This window comes from Drosophila subpulchrella, chromosome 3L (assembly GCF_014743375.2).
Source record: "Drosophila subpulchrella strain 33 F10 #4 breed RU33 chromosome 3L, RU_Dsub_v1.1 Primary Assembly, whole genome shotgun sequence".
NCBI classification, from domain to species: Eukaryota; Metazoa; Arthropoda; class Insecta; order Diptera; family Drosophilidae; genus Drosophila; species Drosophila subpulchrella.
Genome location: NC_050612.1, coordinates 23,841,536 through 23,859,039, shown reverse-complemented (window position 1 = coordinate 23,859,039; position 17,504 = coordinate 23,841,536). Strand labels below are relative to the sequence as shown.

Here is a 17,504-nt window from a genome sequence, read left to right as displayed (position 1 = left end):
GCTCGCCGAGAGATTTTTACAAGGGAGATACTTTAAGATTAGACTAATCATTAAAGTGAATCACGCAAACTACGTTTACTTTGGGCATTGAAAGAATTCGTAATTACCTATTTAAGGTCTTAATTAAATCTGTTTGTATTTAATTCACACAAAAGAAAGTCATATGCATTTTTAAATGATTCCAAAAATGTATGTTTTCTAATATAAAAAACAAAATAAAAGTTCGACTGGGTGCTGAAAATAATATTTATCAATATACACGTAAAGTAAATTTCGGTTAAATGACTTGGTATGTCTTATGATTTGAGTAACAAAAATCATGCGTGAGTTTGAACAACAAATGCCTTGCCACATGCCTTGCTGCGCCTATCCGCCTATTTAGCTCACCTGAATCTGCTGCTCCAACTCGGTGGCGATGTCCTGGCGAGCCAACGCCAATTGCTCCTGTAACCTCCTTTCATACTCCTCGATGATCCGCTGGATCACCTGCGATTCGTTATTAAAGTTCAACTCGTCCTCATCGATGATGATCAGGGAGGTATTCGCGAGTCCCTCTTCGGGACCCTTTTCCGGGCAGGTAGCAGTGGGCGATTCGGTTGCGGGCTGGGTTAGTTTTCGCATTCGGGGGTTGATTACAGGTAGTTACAATTGGATTAGTTCATTTTATTGGGTTATAAAAATCGGAGAGAAAAACAAGAATGGACATGCAGTTAGCTCAGTTAGTCAAAACAAGCATAGATATGAATAAATGAGATTTAATTTTGAGGTTGATACACACCTTGTAGTCATCGTCACCGTGGCGGCGTTCATAGAACTTTATGCGATCGCTCAGCTTGCGCACCTGATCCTCGTGAGCGCGTTTTAGCTCCTTAATATGCGATTGGTAAAATATCTTCAGGTCGGATATATCCGGAGAATTCTACAAAAGATAAATATATACAAATTAATACATGGTACAACATATAAATCTAATACATATAATTCATTAAAAATATAAACATTTTGGACGAACCCACTATTAAGAGATTCACTTTAAAATAACACTTATAAAAAATGTAACACTCATTATTTATTACAATAAAATATATAAAAAACAATCTCTGCCTTTGCTTTGTTTATAAACAATTTTTTTTTGCAAACATGATAAGAATACTTTCGAAACTTCGCTTCTCGTCATACTTGTATGTAATTATTAAAAACAAATACTGTTCTCATAAAAAAATCTATAAAAACACATAGCTATATTCATAAATGCAGTGCACAAATATGTAAATATTCTTATTTAAAACTTTTTAATAACCTTTTTGGAGTAAAGTTGCAACGCTTTAGTCAAAGAGCTGATTCAAACGTAATTTAGTTATTTAGAAAAAACAGAAAAATGCATAATAAGACTAGGGGACCCCCACTTACATCTTTGCCAGCTTGACCAGTAGTCTCTCCCAGGGAGTCCAATCCACAGGGAGTCATCTGCCTGTGACTAGGACTCAGAAGCAGCTCAGCTCGCTTCCGTTTGCGGGGCGAAGGTTCCTTGGAGGCCACCGCGGATGCCGACTCCTCGGGCAGCTGATCCACCTCAGAGCACTCCGAGGAGCTGTCTCCAGCTTGGTGCTGCGACTTGTGCGAGAAGACGTCATCCGAGAACTGCTTCTCCAGATCAGCGCACTTGTGCTCGAAGTACTTGCGCAGCTCCTCCATTTGCTTGGCATGCGCTGCCTGCTGGATCTGTTCGCTGCTCTGCTTCTCGCTCTCCCACTGATCGCGGGCAATCTTTAGCTCCTGGGCGCCTAAATCCCGACATAGGGCAATCTGCTGGTTCAAATAATCATCGAACTTGCGCTGAACCATTAGGAAGATGCGCTGCTCCGTGGGCAGCAAATAGGTGTGGAACTGCTCGATCTGCTTGCTAAATGCCGGTGTCCACTCCGGATTTGTGGCCTGCAGACCCAATTCTTCGTTGGCTTGGAACTGAGGCAATTGTCTCTCCTTGGAGCTCCGCGATCCGCGCTCCTCGTTGTCCGTAAGAAAATGACGATCCAAATCATCATCGCTTTCGCTGATTAGATCCATGGAAATCTCCGAGAGACGCTGGCCGGGATTGCATTCCTGTTCCGGCCAAACGACACTCGAACGTTTCACTGCCTCTATTGTTTCCTGAAGTTGGCGACGCAAATTCTGCACTTCGCCGCCCATACGATCTGAATCCGCTTGTAGTTTTTCACGCACACTCAGCGATTGTTGCAGAGAATCGGTTAGTTTGGCAATCATCTCATCTCTTCGCGACATCTCCACATAAATATCCAAAGTCTGTGGGTTAAAACAATATTGTATAAGATATTCACAGAAGGAATAAAAAATAGATTTACTTACCGGTCCGCCAAGTTCATCCTGTAGAGTGCGATACTCCGTGGAGTTGGTCATCAGCGAACTGGAATCCCTGGCCGAAGCTGGACCCGCACTGGATTCCCTTCTGGCCGCCTCAAGTTGAAGATTCAGCGATGCCAGGCAGTTGTCCTTGGTCTCCAGTTGGGTATGTAGCTCCTGTACTTTGGCCTCCAATTGCTTGAGCATGTTCAGGCTCACCAAACTGGAACTACTGCCTGCTGCCTTACTGGCACCTGCATGTAGTAGAGTTTTGGATTCATCTAGGGACAAGGAAGGTGGATCTTGTTCCTCTTCGATGGTTGTGCTCATGGACAGTAGTCTCTCGCTTTCTTCGGTGATATCCTCGAGAACATCCTTGGAGAATTCTGTGAGAGGCACTCGCTCCATTTGTTTGAGCTCCAAATTGTTGGAGCTGCTGCTTACTTGTGTTTGCTCTGCTTCCGTGGGCGAAAGTTTTGGAGCATTGTCCGTAATCATTTGTTGATTCATGGCCATCAACCGCAGCTTCATCAGTTGCAGGGAACTCTCTTCGTCATCGTCATCATCTTCATCGTCATCTATTTCCAGAATGGTTAGCTCTAAAGGTTCAAGAGCCTCTGGTTTCAAGCGTAAAGTTTGCAAAGCTTTAGCTGTTTTACGTTCCATGATCTGAGGTTCTTGTAGCGGAGGTAGCTTCAGGGTTTCAACCGTAGACGTAGGCCTTGTAACCTCTTCTACCCGATCCTCCTGCTCCTCATCCAAGTCCGTTACTAAGTCCTGTTTGTGTGACGTATTTGCTGTTTCCTCAGCTTCGTATGTCACTTCGATAGATTCATTTGTGGCCACTATTTCTTCCATTGAATGATCCTGCTCTTCTGTTATTTGACTTTCATCGACCTGAGTTTCCTGAGGAGCACTGGCACTGATGGCCTCACTTTCCTCGGTTTTATCTCCCTTTTCCAGAACTGGCTCCTCAACCAATTCGGAAACATCATCCGTAGTGCTTTGGTTGCTCAAACTTTGATCCACTGACTCCTCATCCTCGTGCAGGGAATGCACAGGTTTCCTCTGCTCCAAAGGCAAACTAATGTCGAAGTCATCATCATCGGTGGAGTGACTCACCTCCACTTTGGAGGCAGCTGGAAGATCCGAGCCCTCCTCGCTCTCATCCTCATCGGCGACCAGGAAATGCTGAGCCAATTGACCGCCAGATAGCTGGGCATCATCGATACGAAACTCATCCGCATCCTCATCCTCTTCCCCATCCGGATTGCTGCTCAAACTTTTGGCACTTGATTGCTTATCCTTTGGCCGGGCAAAGGCAGCTGCCTCCGATAGAGATTCCAGTGGGGAGTTTAATTGTTCCTCCACCTCACTGATCTCGATGGCTTCCTCGATCTCCTCCTCTATGCTACTGCTAGTTGTGGTTGTTGTCGTGGCGGTTGTGGCCACAACATCGGCACTACTCGTCGTGGTCGTCCCCGTCGTTGTGGTTCTTGTTGTCTGTTGCTCGGCCATGTCAATGGTCATGGAACTGGTGGGTTGTTCAATGCTAAACGACGACACCGACTGATCCTCCTCCGTGAGACTGAGATTGTTCTGTCGCCTCAATAGTTCGGCGGTGTCCGTGGACGTGACCGCATATGGTGTGCTACTCGATGTGACCTCTGTCCAGCTGCTCCGCGATATTATATAAGTGTGTGTGGAGTCATTGTCGGAGTCGCAATCATCTGCAGGTTCCTTATCGGACGCACCAGGGGCCACATGTTCAGAATTCTCCGGAGACTGTTGCTCACTGAACGAAGTTGGCTTCTCAAATATAAAATTTAGCGTGGGTATGAACTCAACTTCCACACAAGTTGCTGCCGCTCCAGTGGCGCGCAATGTTGCTGCCGGCACTGATGTTGCTGCTGTGGATGTTGCTGTTGCCGATGATGATGTTGCTGGCAACTCTTCGAGAGCCGACGCCTCGATCGCCTTGTAGCTTACACTGGCGCCGGGCGGACGGAGCAATGATGTGATCTGTAATGTAAATAAAGTAATATTAATGGCCATTGTATTTAAGTTTCTCCGAAATCTATTGCAAACGTATTTCTTTGATGAACAACTCTTCAAAATTTTGCAATAAAACCAAACAGAAAATCAATCAGAAAATAAGGAAATATGCGGAATTGAAGTATTATTTTAGGTAATATTTAAAAACAAACATTTTAAAAAAATTTAAGAGATACAAAAATGGTTCATTAGGATCATTATGAAGCTAATCTCTTAATTGTCTGTCGATCCCAAGTATTCAAAAAACAATAACCAGTATTTGCAGTCCCTTAAAACTAGAAGATAATTCACAAACTAAGATATAGATGTAGTTTTTTTTGCCCAATACACATTTTATAATTGTAATATTTTTATTTTTTTCTGTAAATTACCTTAAAATACTAATTTTTGTCCCATATGGGGATTCTTTTAATCTTCTGGGCCTATTTTTACTAAATAATAAATGTTGATATTTGTATTTCTTATACCAAAATATTTTGAATTACGTATCAAATGGATTTCTATATTGCAGTTTAATTAACTAATAAGTTACATAGTTGTTGCCAACATTATTAGTGAAAGATTGACTGAAAATACAATTTATCACCCAAGATATTTTACCATTTAAAAAAGACATTCGTCTTATAACATTTCACCGCCCTCAGAATCGTTGAACATTCGGATTTGTTTGAATAACAAATGAAAACAAGAGCTAGTTTTAATTTTTCGTTGGCCCACTTGTTGTGCCACCAGGCCGTGCCACTTGAGTTTGAGGCAACACGCGTCTGCCGCCATAAATTTATTTTCTAGATTTTGATTCGATTTAATGATGTCACCCAGTTGTCAACGTCCGAGACGCATTGTGAGGATTCTTTTCGGGGTCCGCAGTCGCAGTCGTAGTCTTTGTGGCCCACTAAACTTGGGCAAACGGTATTAAAAGGCGACTTTATTACGTAAACAAATGCGATTGGAAAACAAGAGAAGATATGGATGATGTCTGTTTGGCAACATTTAATTTCAAATTGACCTGCATCTCAAGTGTGGATCGGTGGCTATCTTTTGGAGAAGGGAAAACTATTCCCCCACCACAGCCATTCTTTGATGGATTGCAGCTGTGTCAGTCGTTGGTTTCCCTTTTAATTATAATTAGAAACATTTGAGGCATCTTTATGTTTGGTAATAAAGTTCGCTTCGCGGAGGAGTTGCATATGCCTGAGTTATTTATTTTTGGACTTGCCCACATTAATTAAGAAATACGACTCTGTCCACTCGGCTGATGTATGCGTTTGAAGGTGTTCGAAACGTGTGCCACACATGCATCCGTTCCCCAATCGAGTGGGGAATTTTTAAGGCATTTTCCAATTACATTTTTCACAGCTGGAGATCTAATTAGATCGGGTGCATTCTATTATATATAGACATGTGCCAAGGCAATGCATTCGATGGTAGAATAATCGAATTATTTGAACTTATTGCGTGGATCATACAGTAGATGTAGGTTATATGCAAATGGTTTTTGATTTAATAATCTTTAAAAACCCAATATTTAAAAATATAATTTAAGCTAAAATTGTTTTGCTTTAGATCTTGACATAAATCTATACAATCATAATGATGTTTCTAATATTATAATTTGTTAAATCAAATTATAATCCTCTTATATCCTCTTTTCTTTATTTTCAAATATAATACTATATCAAACAATCCCAGTAACTACTGTATTGAACATTTGCAAATGGCATCATATTTTTCACATTCCTCATACGACATGTAGGTCAGGCCGTAACGCTTGACAAAGTTTTCAGAATACTAGCGAAAAATATTTGTGAAAAGCTGTTCCAATTCCTGGCCACATGGTAATTTGAACGTCCTTGAACTTGTCAGGTTAAAGACAAACCAGGCAGGAGGAAGTCCCATCCCAGCGATAAGGATATCGGGATAACAAGTTTGCCACCATAACCATGACAACGGATTTTCTTCAAGTGTGCGTGCCTTGTTGTACGGCAAAGCGAAAGCGAAAGTTCTTCCCACCTTCTTGCAATAATTTCAATTTGTTGCTATAGTTTGGTCCTCTTTTGGGGGCCGTTGTTTGGGTGTGACACACATTTCAGGTGGATCGTCGGAGGTTTTTGCACTTCGCCGACTAATAACAACAATGGCACTCCCCCCCAAAAAAAGGAAAAGGGGCGCAGGACCTAGCCCAACGTCTCTGTTAATGGTGCTGCCGCCTTTCCTTTGATTTTCCATAAGATATTGTCGATAAACCCTCAATAATGGCACGCATATTGGCGAAAATGATTAAATTAATAGCTTTGCCCGGCGAAAAATTGACAGTGAAATATGTCGAACAAAGGTAAAATGGATTTAGGAAAAGGATTTTCTTTTGCGTTGTTACTGAAAAGGTTATATCATTTTAGAGGCGTCATTTTAGTTCTTATTCTTGAAAGCTTTTGTTGCTAAGTTATTCAGAAAATAAAAAAGAATATTATTTCAAGACATTTAAATAGACCCCAAAAGCCAGATTGGGAATATAATACATGGACTAACTAAATTTAATAAAATTAAATAAATATTACCCAATTTTTTAATGATGCTTATTTATGATATATATGATATTTTCAAAAAACACTTAAATATTTTTTAAAAAGTCAAATAATTGCAAATGTGTTTAACGATTTCAAACTATTAAAAAATGAGATTGTAGAAAGTATAACATTTTGTGGTAATATTTTCCAAAAAAAAAACATATTTTTCAATCTTTATGTTACTAAATTCATAGATATCCCCCTGAATACTATAACGATCACTAATGTGGCTAATTATCAGACGGTTTCAAATGATATTAGCACACTTTGGGTGTCGAGTGATGCAAATGTCACCGGGGGATGTTAAAGATCACGTTGCCGACCAAAACTCACATGCAATTTCCCCATTTCGCTGTGCGCCTCTCATTCGATTCAATTCAGCGATGAAGTTATCTCAATTAAATGCAATTTACAGTCACTTAAAAAGTCCATATATCGACAATCGCTATTATGAGTTACATTGTGCAAAGTTTTACGTATATGTAAATGGCTGGTGGATATCGTTTAAACAACTTTATAGGCACTGGCACTGCACTTTTATCTTTTTAGAGCTATAAATGTGCGGGAAACCGAAAGGCGAGCGACGCGACCGCCTGCAGTGCAAGTTCTTTTATAAATAAAACGCCAGAAGAGACATTCAATTGAAATCAGTCACTCAATCCGAGGAAAATCAAAAGAAAAGCGTTGGAAAAGAGCAGCCCCGGAGAGCACGAGCGGTCGAGAGCGAGTGCCGCGGAAATTTGCAACGCGGTTCCAAGCGGTTCCGTGCACCGAATGTTCGTCGCTCCCATTTTTTATTTATAAACAAAATTTGTATGTGGAACATAAAACGCGCCAGTGTGTTGTGTGGGCAACATTTGTTGCCAGAATGTTGATGGCGAGATTTTGATAAGCCAAAGTATATTCCCATACAGTTGATAAAACTTAAGGTCACAACCAAAAATATGTATATATTGTTATAGTAATATGTATTATGTATTTCTAAATTTTTTACGGATCATCCGAAGCAAATTTCTTAAAGCAACAAAAAATGTTTCGATGTTGCTCTTACTTTCCTTATATTTTACTTAATAGTTATTTATATTCAAAATAGTATCATTAGAAAAGAATTTCTAGCTCTAACTTCCTATTTTAGTAAGAATATTTTCGTTTTTAAAAATTCTTAGGTTGAAAAATAAATAGATATTCATTAAAGTTTTTAAAGGAACATACATAAATTCAAGTTCTTAAGAATTTTTAAATGAAATGGCAAAATAACTAGAATAAATAAATGTAGCAAATATAATTAAAGAAAATTTATATCAGGGACCATAAAATAACGTACACCTAGTGAGTGAAACGTGTTGCATACTTTGTAGGGCAAACATCTAATAAAGTAAAATCATTTTGAAAAAGATATAACAAATTTTATTTAATCTCATATTTTGTAATAAGTGGTTCCCACTGTAGTTTGTTGAACATTTTCTGAAGGGCCTGGTGGTCGTCTAATCGAAAGTTCAAAGGCGCATTCAATTTCGATTTCATTTGTAAACACACTTAAAAAACAACCCGCTCTGTTTGTGGATCGTATGTTCAGAAAAATAAATAAATTTCAAGGCGTACTCCTCCTACATTTTGTGGATCGTATAAAGAACATTCCGCGAGCGAAAATGATGGATGTTCTATGCTCTCCAACGGGTTAATACTTTAATGGATTCCCGTGCTTGTTTCGGCTTACCCAATCGTATAGAGTGTACAGATTCATGGTGGCTGCACTTGAACCAAATAATTTATGGCCTATTCCCTGGCTTTTTGGCCGCCTTTGTTGACACTTGCGCCTGTCAGTTGTGCATATTTCTATACGTCTTAGATGCGGCCCATATGCGATCCATTTTCTTGTTGATGTTTACGATGAGATTTTGGGGACACGATATTTCTTAATTTTCTTTCAGGTTGATTTGCTTAGAAACACAAACGCACTCACAACAACGACTAATTTTGTAGGTTATGTTGGATACTTTACGTAAAATTTGAAATATTTTCGAATTTTAAAATTCTACACTAAGACAACACAATAAGGGGAAAACTAGCTACTAAAACTACGACTTTTAATCGAACATTATACAATTTTGTAGTACTCCTCGAGGGAGAAAAATAACGTTAAATTGAAAATAAAAAAATATTTAGTGCAACCGATCTGAAACAGTTGCACGTAAACGCGAGCGCGATGCAACTGAGAACCAAATCCATTGCGAAGAGTCTTTTATTTTTGGGTCTCGGGGGATAAACCCTCTCTGTTTCTCCACTCCCAAATACTGTAACGCTCAGTGAAGCACAACACAAGATTGTTTAAAAATAATCAATCGTAAACAAAAACTGTTGCAGTGCCATCGAAATGGGGAGAGTCAAACAGAGAAAAAGAGAATTCATTATAGAAATCCTCATTTCGAGGGAGAAACAAAGAGAAATCTATGAGATGAAAGGGGAGGACAGTAATTAAGTTTTATCAGCTGTTCTATAAATACGTTTCAAGCAAAGATTTGGCATTTACAAGAAGTATGTGATAAGGAATAATTTAAGGAAGTGTGAAAACATTTATGGGACTTCTATTTGTAGGCGTAGAAAAGATACAACTTCCTTCTAATTTTAATTATCTGAAAAATGCCTAATTGGTAATATCTCTAAATTTATAGCATCATAAAATATCTACTACAAGAGTTGTTATGGCAGATACCCTCAAGAATGTCTTGAATGCAATAAAAACGAATTTAAAACGAATATACATGTTAATATCAAAAATTTATTTACATCTATTTGTTATTGCTTGTCAATAGTTAGTCTTAAAGAACTGAATATACCAGTATCCAATCAGTATATTCATACAAAAATATCATTCGATTAGTGTAAATATATTCTGTAATACACTGTTTAACAATTGCTAGTCAGTTATTGTTTTGAAAGTCCATTTAATTCTATTAAATATTTCCATATTTTCTAGGCATCCAGTCGTAAGGCGGTTTTCTGTTCCCCGCGGGGCTAGTATTGTCCTGTTTCCTTTTTGTATTTAAAAAATGCAATACAAATTGTAAATGTCACTCGATAAATTGCTCTTCATAAGTCTGTGTTCAGTTTGACAGAGCATTTATGTGTTTAATTAATATTCAGTTAGTCCTTTGTCCTAAATAATTTGGCTAACGAACTTTAAATTCGAAAGGCGTCCAACAATTTGAGCTTTGTACAAAATTAGTTTAGTTAATCACATAAAAAGGGAGAAATTTATGTAAATCCCGTATAACCTTATAGGTCAATTGGGATTGCCGCCCTCCTTTTGTTTGAACTTGGTGGAGTATTTGTAGAAATCAGACATCTCAAAGGGTTTGGTCACTTCTTTATATGGCTGGAAAGTGGCCTGCTGCACTACGGTCATGTTCTTTGGCGACTCGATGCGAATTTCCGGCGATAAACTGGCCGTGGCCACGGTTAAAGGCGGTGATACCAAAGCTGTTTGCACAGCATTGCCATGTCCATGCCCGGATGCAATACCACTCCCACTGTGATTCAGATTCTGGTTTTGACCCTGATTTGCAGGTGGTGGTCTTGGTGGCGGTGTGGGCTGCTGCATTTGACTTGGTTTTGGTGGTAGATTTCTAAGCGCCGGTATATCCAGTGGTTCCAGTGGATACGATACAGAAATTCCCAAAGTCTGTTCCATAGCGTTGAGGTACGATGTCGACTGACTGAGCAAAGCTTTTGAACTGGTATTCACCGCATAGCTTGCACTTGGATAGTTCGGTGTTGGCCGCTGGTTGGACATGGAATAGTGACGACCCGCTACCGACATCGATTGAGAGGAGAGTTTGGCGCGGGGTTTACTCAATACCATGGCTGCTGCTCCGGGATTACTACTGCCATTACTGCTTCCAGCTGGACTGTGCGGTTGTGAATCCATCTGCCTTATAACAGCCGGTCCGTCTAGCGACGATTCCATCCACTGCTTCGACTTGGGCTTCTTTTCAATGGTCGTCGATGAGGAGGACAATGAGATCTCATCGTGCGGCGGATAGCGACTGGGTGGCATGGGCACCGCCAGCATATCGCTGGAATGCGATTTAACTTCGATTATACCCAATTGCGGAGGTGTTAATGGTGCTATGTGTGACTGAGAACGCCAGCGGTATTGCTGCTGATGCTGGGCTGCCTCCATATCCACAGAGACGTAGCTGGGAGCCAAGGATATTGCATCCAGTTGTCGCTGATGATGCAAAGGATTACGCTGCTGCTGATGCTCATAGCTATGATTGCTGGGCGAAGCCAGAGGTGAAACATATTTCTTGATGTTCTGACTTGATTTGATGAAGCCACCCTCATTGTAACTTTGATGGGTGGGCGATAAGTAATACTTATCGCACTGCACTATAATTGGCTGCTGTTGGGGAGCCACTTGCGGCGGTTGCCTTAAAGTGGCCACATTCGAGGAGTTTGCCGAGTACATGGATATGACATCCGGCTGTGATCTCTGGTAGTTCATATTCATTGCCAGATGCGCTTGTTGCTGATGCTGCTGGCGCATATATTGCATTTGACTGGGCGTGGGTGTGGGTCGCTTCTTCAGGGCGCTCTTCACCAGCGGCGGTTGTTGTTGCGCCTGCTGCTGGGCCACGCCTATTACCAGCATATCGCCCGCCCCCGCCGACGATGAGGGCTGGTAATTGTCGTATTCTGAACTGCGATTCGATAGCGTTTCCGACTGGCGATTGTTATTGTTGTTGGTCATCTGACTTTCCCTACTTTCTCGGCTCGTCGTGCTTTGTTTCCTTCTGAGAATCAAGCTGTTTTCCCTGACCAAAGCCGGGTGCTGCTGTTCATGTTTGTACTGCTGGGCCAGTTGCACGAAAAACTCATTGATTGTCATCTGTTCATAATTGCCATTGATAATGGCCGTCTCCTGTTTCTGAATTTGCTGCAGCAGCCAGCTCTTTTCGCTCAGGCGCTGCTCCAATGCCTGTTTCCTGGCCTCCAGATTTTCCCTCCTAACCTTTCGATCATCCTCGTTTTTGTTGTTGTTGTTGTTGTGGTGGTGGTGGCTACTGCTGCTGTGGTTATTGTTTATATTATTCGTGTTATTGTTGTTGTTGTTGTTGAGGTGGTTCGTGGAGTTGCTTGTAGTTGCCGCCTGTTCTTCATCTTTAAGACTGGCCATATTTCTGCTCTTGGGCGCTTTCAATTGCATCGCCAGTGGTTGCTTGGGTTCGTCGGCTTCGTTGGTGGGTTGTAGGTGCGGGTTTTGATATATCGGGGGATCCTAGAAAAGACAAGCAGTCTTTGATCAGTCGCCTCCTTAGCTGGATTTTGTATGTAATTTATGAAGGGTTTTAGTTCGGGGTATTCATCAAGATCTGATACTATATGTTCCAAAATCATGTTGTTAGCTTAATACCTGAATATTTTTACTATCATTTCTTTTTATAATACCTGAATATTTTTACTATCATTCTTTTTGTTATATGATATTAGAGAGTTCAAAGCTATTGGCTCATATTAAGACCCTTTAGTTATGGGTTTTGAATATTTTTTTTGGGACTTTATATAAGTAGAAATATTTTTTATATAAAAAAGATATATGAACTTTTTAGTTATATCCGAAATGATTTTACAATGATTCTAGAAACGTATAGACTTTATTATTATATTATATTAAGATTTTTATATATCTACGTTTTTTTTTGGGATTTCATAAATATGATTTTAATAATTATACTGTCGAACAGTATGTTGTAATATAATGTAACATAACTCAGTATCAGATCTGGTGAGTACCCCAAAATGATTTTAGTTCAGAGTTAGCTTTTTGCATTAGAGACGTGCACTAGATTATTGGGATGCTCTTTGTTGTATGTACAGACTTAGTTTTTGTTTGTTTCCGATTCCAACCCGTTTCATCACGCACCACAACCACTGTAAACCTTGAAGCGAACCCTCTCCAAAAAATGGCCACAACATTAACCCAAACATAGAGAAGCTCGATGAGGTGTTATTTGTTTGTTGTGTGTGTTTTTCTTATAACTTTTTTTGTACAGTCTTGTTATTGTTGTTGTTGTTGTGGCCTTCATAGCCGGCGATGACTTAATATCAAACGTGCAAAAGTCGTTGAATTAAGTGCGGCTACTACAGTGAATGCTCGCTGAGAGGAACCAAACTGGTTTTTCTCCGCATCTCCAATAGTTTTCACTGTGGGGGTTGGTTTCTAATTAAAGAACCTCCACTGTGCATGTTTTTTAATGGTGCACGCATACATGTACAGACAACTACGCTTATGACTAACAAATATATAAATTATAATGCATAATTTAAACAGATCGATTGGCCCACACACACACGCATAAAAACAAGAACAACAACAAAAAAACAGGTCAAGAACGGAAAACGGTAAAAACAAAAACAACTTTTAACTCACCAAACGAAGACCTTTGTTGTTGCTGTTGCCGCTGCTGCTGCTGCTTCTTCTTCTTCTGACGTCGTAAAAACAAACAAGAACCGTTATGCTGGGCAGCGCCTGTGAATGAGTTAATTTTTAATTGTTTGCAATTACAATTTCGGCAAATTGGCTGGATTATTAGTGGTAGTAGTTACTCAGGTGAGAGAAAATGGAAGAGAGGAGCACACCTTTCCGTTTTATCGCTCGAAATGCGGTCGCATAGCGTCGCTGTTGTTGCAACGCCGCGTCCTCTCACAGGAAAACCAAGAAAACTACTGTTATTTTCCACTTTAGCTGCGTGCTTTTCAATTTGTGCGCTACGCGTTTGAGCAATTGGGGTGTGGGGCACTTGAGCTCGGCTTAACTAAATCATAAATTGAGCAAATTATACGGAAAAACTCGCAAGAAAACAGATTGCAATGCTGCGCCTACATAATTAAACAAAAACTGCACGCACACATACGCACCGCGGACAGTGTTGGAAAGCGACCGGGCACCTTTCGTGCTGTTAGCGGCAAATGATCGCTATGTTAGCGAATTAGGAGGGAGATAATCACTGAAACGGGAACCGTGAACACAGAATGACTAACTTTTAAGATAATAAAATTACGACTAACAAATTTAAGCATTTTAATTTATTTCTTTAATATTATCTTTATTTTTTTATCTTTATTAGACATCGGATTATTTGCAAAACACGATTTAATAGAACTTTGGTCTAGTACAATTATTTATTAAGAAAACCATAATTTCCTTAGGCTTAAATCTTTTAAATTAGCAGATCTCTTTACTTAATTTCATTTCTTCTCCTTTGACAATTACTTCTAGTCACTTTTTAGGACCTGTCACGGGTCTTAACATTGCTCATCTCTGGACCGCGCTGCTAACCGAAAACAGTGCTGTGCAGCGCCCACAAGTGCAGTGTTGTATGCCGGCTGACGGAATACTCATCCAACGAACGAAATTGCATCCGCAAGTGAAGGTATTTCGGCAGTTGCCAATTGGACGGTTTATTACATAAATTCGTGTTTTCCGGCTGGAAAAATAAAACCGTCTTTATGTCATTGCAGTTGTTGAAAGCGCTACCCCATCTGCGCAGCGCCACCTCAGCCGTGAGAAGTCCGATAGCGAGAAAAACGTGGAGCGAGCACATTGCCACGAAAGTGTTTTTTTGCACCACCACCACAAAGGGAACTCCCGCTGCCGCACCGCCAACCACTCACCCGCAATCTTCCACACCACCCACGACTTGGGGCGCCAAGAAACAGAATAGAAAGGTCAAGCTAAGATCCGCAGCTGCCGAGTTCATCATGTCGAATCCTGAGATCGAGGCCCAGTTGGCTCCTCTGCGGGAGCGCGTCCAGGAGCAGGGCAACCTGGTGCGGGACCTCAAGGCCAAGGGCGCCGCCGAATTGGATGTTAAGAAGGCCGTGGCCGAGCTGAAGGCCCGCAAGAAGCTGCTGGAGGACAAGGAGCTCGCCCTGACCCCCAGTGTTGTGAGCTTCGATCGCGCAAAGATGGAGGATCTCCTCAAGCGCCGCTTCTTCTACGACCAGAGTTTCGCCATCTATGGCGGCATCACTGGCCAGTACGACTTCGGACCCATGGGCTGCGCCCTCAAGTCCAACATCCTGGCCCTGTGGCGTCAGTATTTCGCTCTCGAAGAGCAAATGCTCGAGGTGGACTGCTCCATTCTGACCCCTGAACCTGTGCTAAAGGCCTCTGGTCATGTGGAGCGATTTGCCGACCTGATGGTCAAGGATGTCAAGACCGGCGAGTGCTTCCGCCTGGATCATCTCATCAAGCAGGCTCTGGAAAAGCTGTCCAAGGCCAAGGAGGCCACTCCCGCCCTGCAAGCCGAGTGCGAGGACATCATCATCAAGCTGGATGGCCTGAACAAGCAGGAACTGGCTGATGTGCTGGCCAAATACAACATCAAATCTCCTTTAACCGGCAACGATTTGACCGAGCCCATTGAATTCAACCTGATGTTTGCCACCCAAATTGGACCCACTGGCTTGGTGAAGGGTTTCCTGCGGCCGGAAACTGCCCAGGGCATCTTTGTGAACTTCAAGCGACTTTTGGAATTCAACCAGGGCAAGCTTCCCTTTGCGGTGGCCCAGATTGGCAACTCGTTCCGCAATGAAATCTCACCCAGGTCGGGATTGATTCGCGTGCGCGAGTTCACCATGGCGGAGATCGAGCACTTCTGCGATCCCGTGCTCAAGGATCATCCCAAATTCGGTAATATCAAGTCGGAGAAGATGAGCCTTTACTCGGCCTGCAACCAGATGGATGGAAAGTCTGCCTCTCAAGTGGAAATTGGCGAGGCTGTGGCCACTAAACTGGTGGCCAACGAGACCCTCGGTTATTACATGGCCCGGATCCAGCAGTTCCTCTTGGCCATCGGCATCAAGGCGGAGTGCTTGCGTTTCCGCCAGCACATGTCCAATGAGATGGCTCACTATGCCTGCGATTGTTGGGATGCCGAGATCCTCACTTCCTACGGATGGGTGGAGTGCGTGGGCTGTGCCGATCGCAGTGCCTACGATTTGGGACAACATACGGCGGCCACTGGAGTGCGTTTGGTGGCCGAGAAGCGGTTGCCGGCTCCCAAAACCGTGGAGGTCAGCGAGATTGTGCCCAATAAGCAGGCTTTGGGCAAGACATTCAAGAAGGAGGCCAAAAACATTACGGATGCGCTGGCCAAGCTGTCGCTGGAGGAGATTACCAAGGTGGAGGAACAGTTGGCCGGCGATGGTCAATACAAGCTGACCACAGCCGATGGCCAGAGCCATGAGCTGGGCAAGGACACCATTAGTGTGAAGCACTCTTCGAAAACAGTACATGTGGAGGAGTTCATACCGAGTGTGGTGGAACCGTCCTTTGGCATTGGTCGCATCATGTACTCCCTGCTGGAGCATAGCTTCCAGTGTCGCGATGGCGACGAGCAGAGATGCTACTTCACCCTGCCTCCCTTGGTGGCGCCCATCAAATGCTCCATCCTCCCGCTGTCCAACAATACCGACTTCCAGCCTTATACCCAGAAACTTTCCTCGGCCCTGACCAAGGCGGAACTTTCGCACAAGGTGGACGATTCCAGCGGCTCCATTGGCAGGCGGTACGCCCGCACGGATGAGATTGCCATTCCCTACGGCATCACCGTCGACTTTGACACTTTGAAGGAACCGCACACGGTGACGCTGCGGGATCGGAACACCATGAAGCAGGTGCGCGTCGGACTGGAGGAGGTGGTGGGCGTGGTCAAGGACTTGTCCACGGCGCGAACCTCCTGGGAGAAGGTCACCGAGCAGTATCCTCTGTTCGAGCAGCAGGAGGCCAGCAGCAAGTAACCGGTTGATCGACGAGTTTCTCACGCTTGACACGCATTTACAGAGTCGAAACGTTTTCTATTTCTTTTATACCTACGCTTAAAGTTCAATAAACATGCAACATTTAATGCTTCGCAGGCTGAAATTAAAGTTTGTCTTCTTTTTTTTGGGAAAATTACCTTTTCTTCTTAAAACATTAAATTTTTCTTGTTAATACCAATTTCAGGTAGAAGAAAATTTATGATTATTCTTAAAAAAAATAAATATTTATGTAACATGCCTATTTTGTTCAATTAGGCATTGAACTTTTAACGGTTTACTAATTTTGTAAACATCATTTGTTCTTTTCGGTTAAGATAAAATTTCTCACTAAGAACTAAAGGGATTTAAAAGGGATAAAAACTTTAAGGATGTGCAATACATAAATAAATATTATTGATTCCAATAAAGTTACAAAATAACATTTTACGAATGAAGTATAAATGAAATTATATAAAACAATCCAAAAGTTAAACAAGATTATTATATTAATAATTATAATTATAAAGCTCGCTTGATTCGATAAAAATAAAGTAAATTTATTTTAAAATTAAAAAAAGGCATGAATGGAATTATAGCCTTGATAGTTAAAACTTAGCCATTAAAGCTATTATACCTTTTCCTGGCATTGTTATTTTTATTGAATGCTATTTCTAGATGTGTAAACAAGAATTTGATCCCTGTTTACTTCATTTCGAT

General features: G+C 41.6%; 3 protein-coding genes across 12 annotated transcripts in view; 1 reads left to right on the top strand and 2 right to left on the bottom strand.

The window, feature by feature from the left end:
* Positions 1-13,456, bottom strand: part of LOC119553159 (pericentrin) — a 29,762-nt gene extending 16,306 nt beyond the window's left edge. For 3 of the 10 annotated variants that reach the window (XM_037863382.1, XM_037863385.1, XM_037863387.1), the window contains exons 1-5: positions 8,698-9,171; positions 2,368-4,383; positions 1,411-2,304; positions 779-919; positions 388-603 (exon numbers count right to left, since the gene is read on the bottom strand). In XM_037863382.1, the coding sequence (XP_037719310.1) occupies positions 388-603; positions 779-919; positions 1,411-2,304; positions 2,368-4,383; positions 8,698-8,724 (3,294 nt within the window). In that variant the 5' untranslated portion in view covers positions 8,725-9,171. Of the gene's footprint in view, positions 1-387; positions 604-778; positions 920-1,410; positions 2,305-2,367; positions 4,384-7,313; positions 7,498-8,697; positions 9,173-13,413 lie in introns of those variants that run through there. The other 7 variants (XM_037863389.1, XM_037863391.1, XM_037863392.1 and 4 more) reach the window with 6 other exon arrangements.
* LOC119553161 (basic-leucine zipper transcription factor A) lies at positions 9,752-13,650 on the bottom strand. Its single transcript, XM_037863395.1, has 3 exons — positions 13,623-13,650; positions 13,414-13,512; positions 9,752-12,261 (listed from the first exon to the last, which is right to left on the bottom strand). The coding sequence occupies exon 3, from the start codon at positions 12,187-12,189 to the stop codon at positions 10,264-10,266; it is 1,926 nt and encodes a 641-aa protein (XP_037719323.1). The 5' UTR covers positions 12,190-12,261; positions 13,414-13,512; positions 13,623-13,650; the 3' UTR covers positions 9,752-10,263.
* A 612-nt stretch (positions 13,651-14,262) lies between these two features.
* LOC119553160 (glycine--tRNA ligase) lies at positions 14,263-16,916 on the top strand. The gene is made up of 2 exons (XM_037863394.1): positions 14,263-14,416; positions 14,505-16,916. Exons 1-2 carry the CDS (start codon positions 14,363-14,365, stop codon positions 16,785-16,787), a joined length of 2,337 nt encoding a protein of 778 aa, XP_037719322.1. The 5' UTR covers positions 14,263-14,362; the 3' UTR covers positions 16,788-16,916.
* The last annotated feature ends 588 nt before the right edge of the window (positions 16,917-17,504 follow it).

Bases quoted from the DNA above. Each gene is read 5' to 3' on its own strand.
- LOC119553161 (XM_037863395.1), bottom strand. From the start codon at position 12,189: ATGCAATTGAAAGCGCCCAAGAGCAGAAATATGGCCAGTCTTAAAGAT.
- LOC119553160 (XM_037863394.1), top strand. From the start codon at position 14,363: ATGCCGGCTGACGGAATACTCATCCAACGAACGAAATTGCATCCGCAA. The intron at 14,417-14,504 runs GTATTTCGGCAG...ATGTCATTGCAG, and splicing joins AATTGCATCCGCAAGTGAAG to TTGTTGAAAGCGCTACCCCA.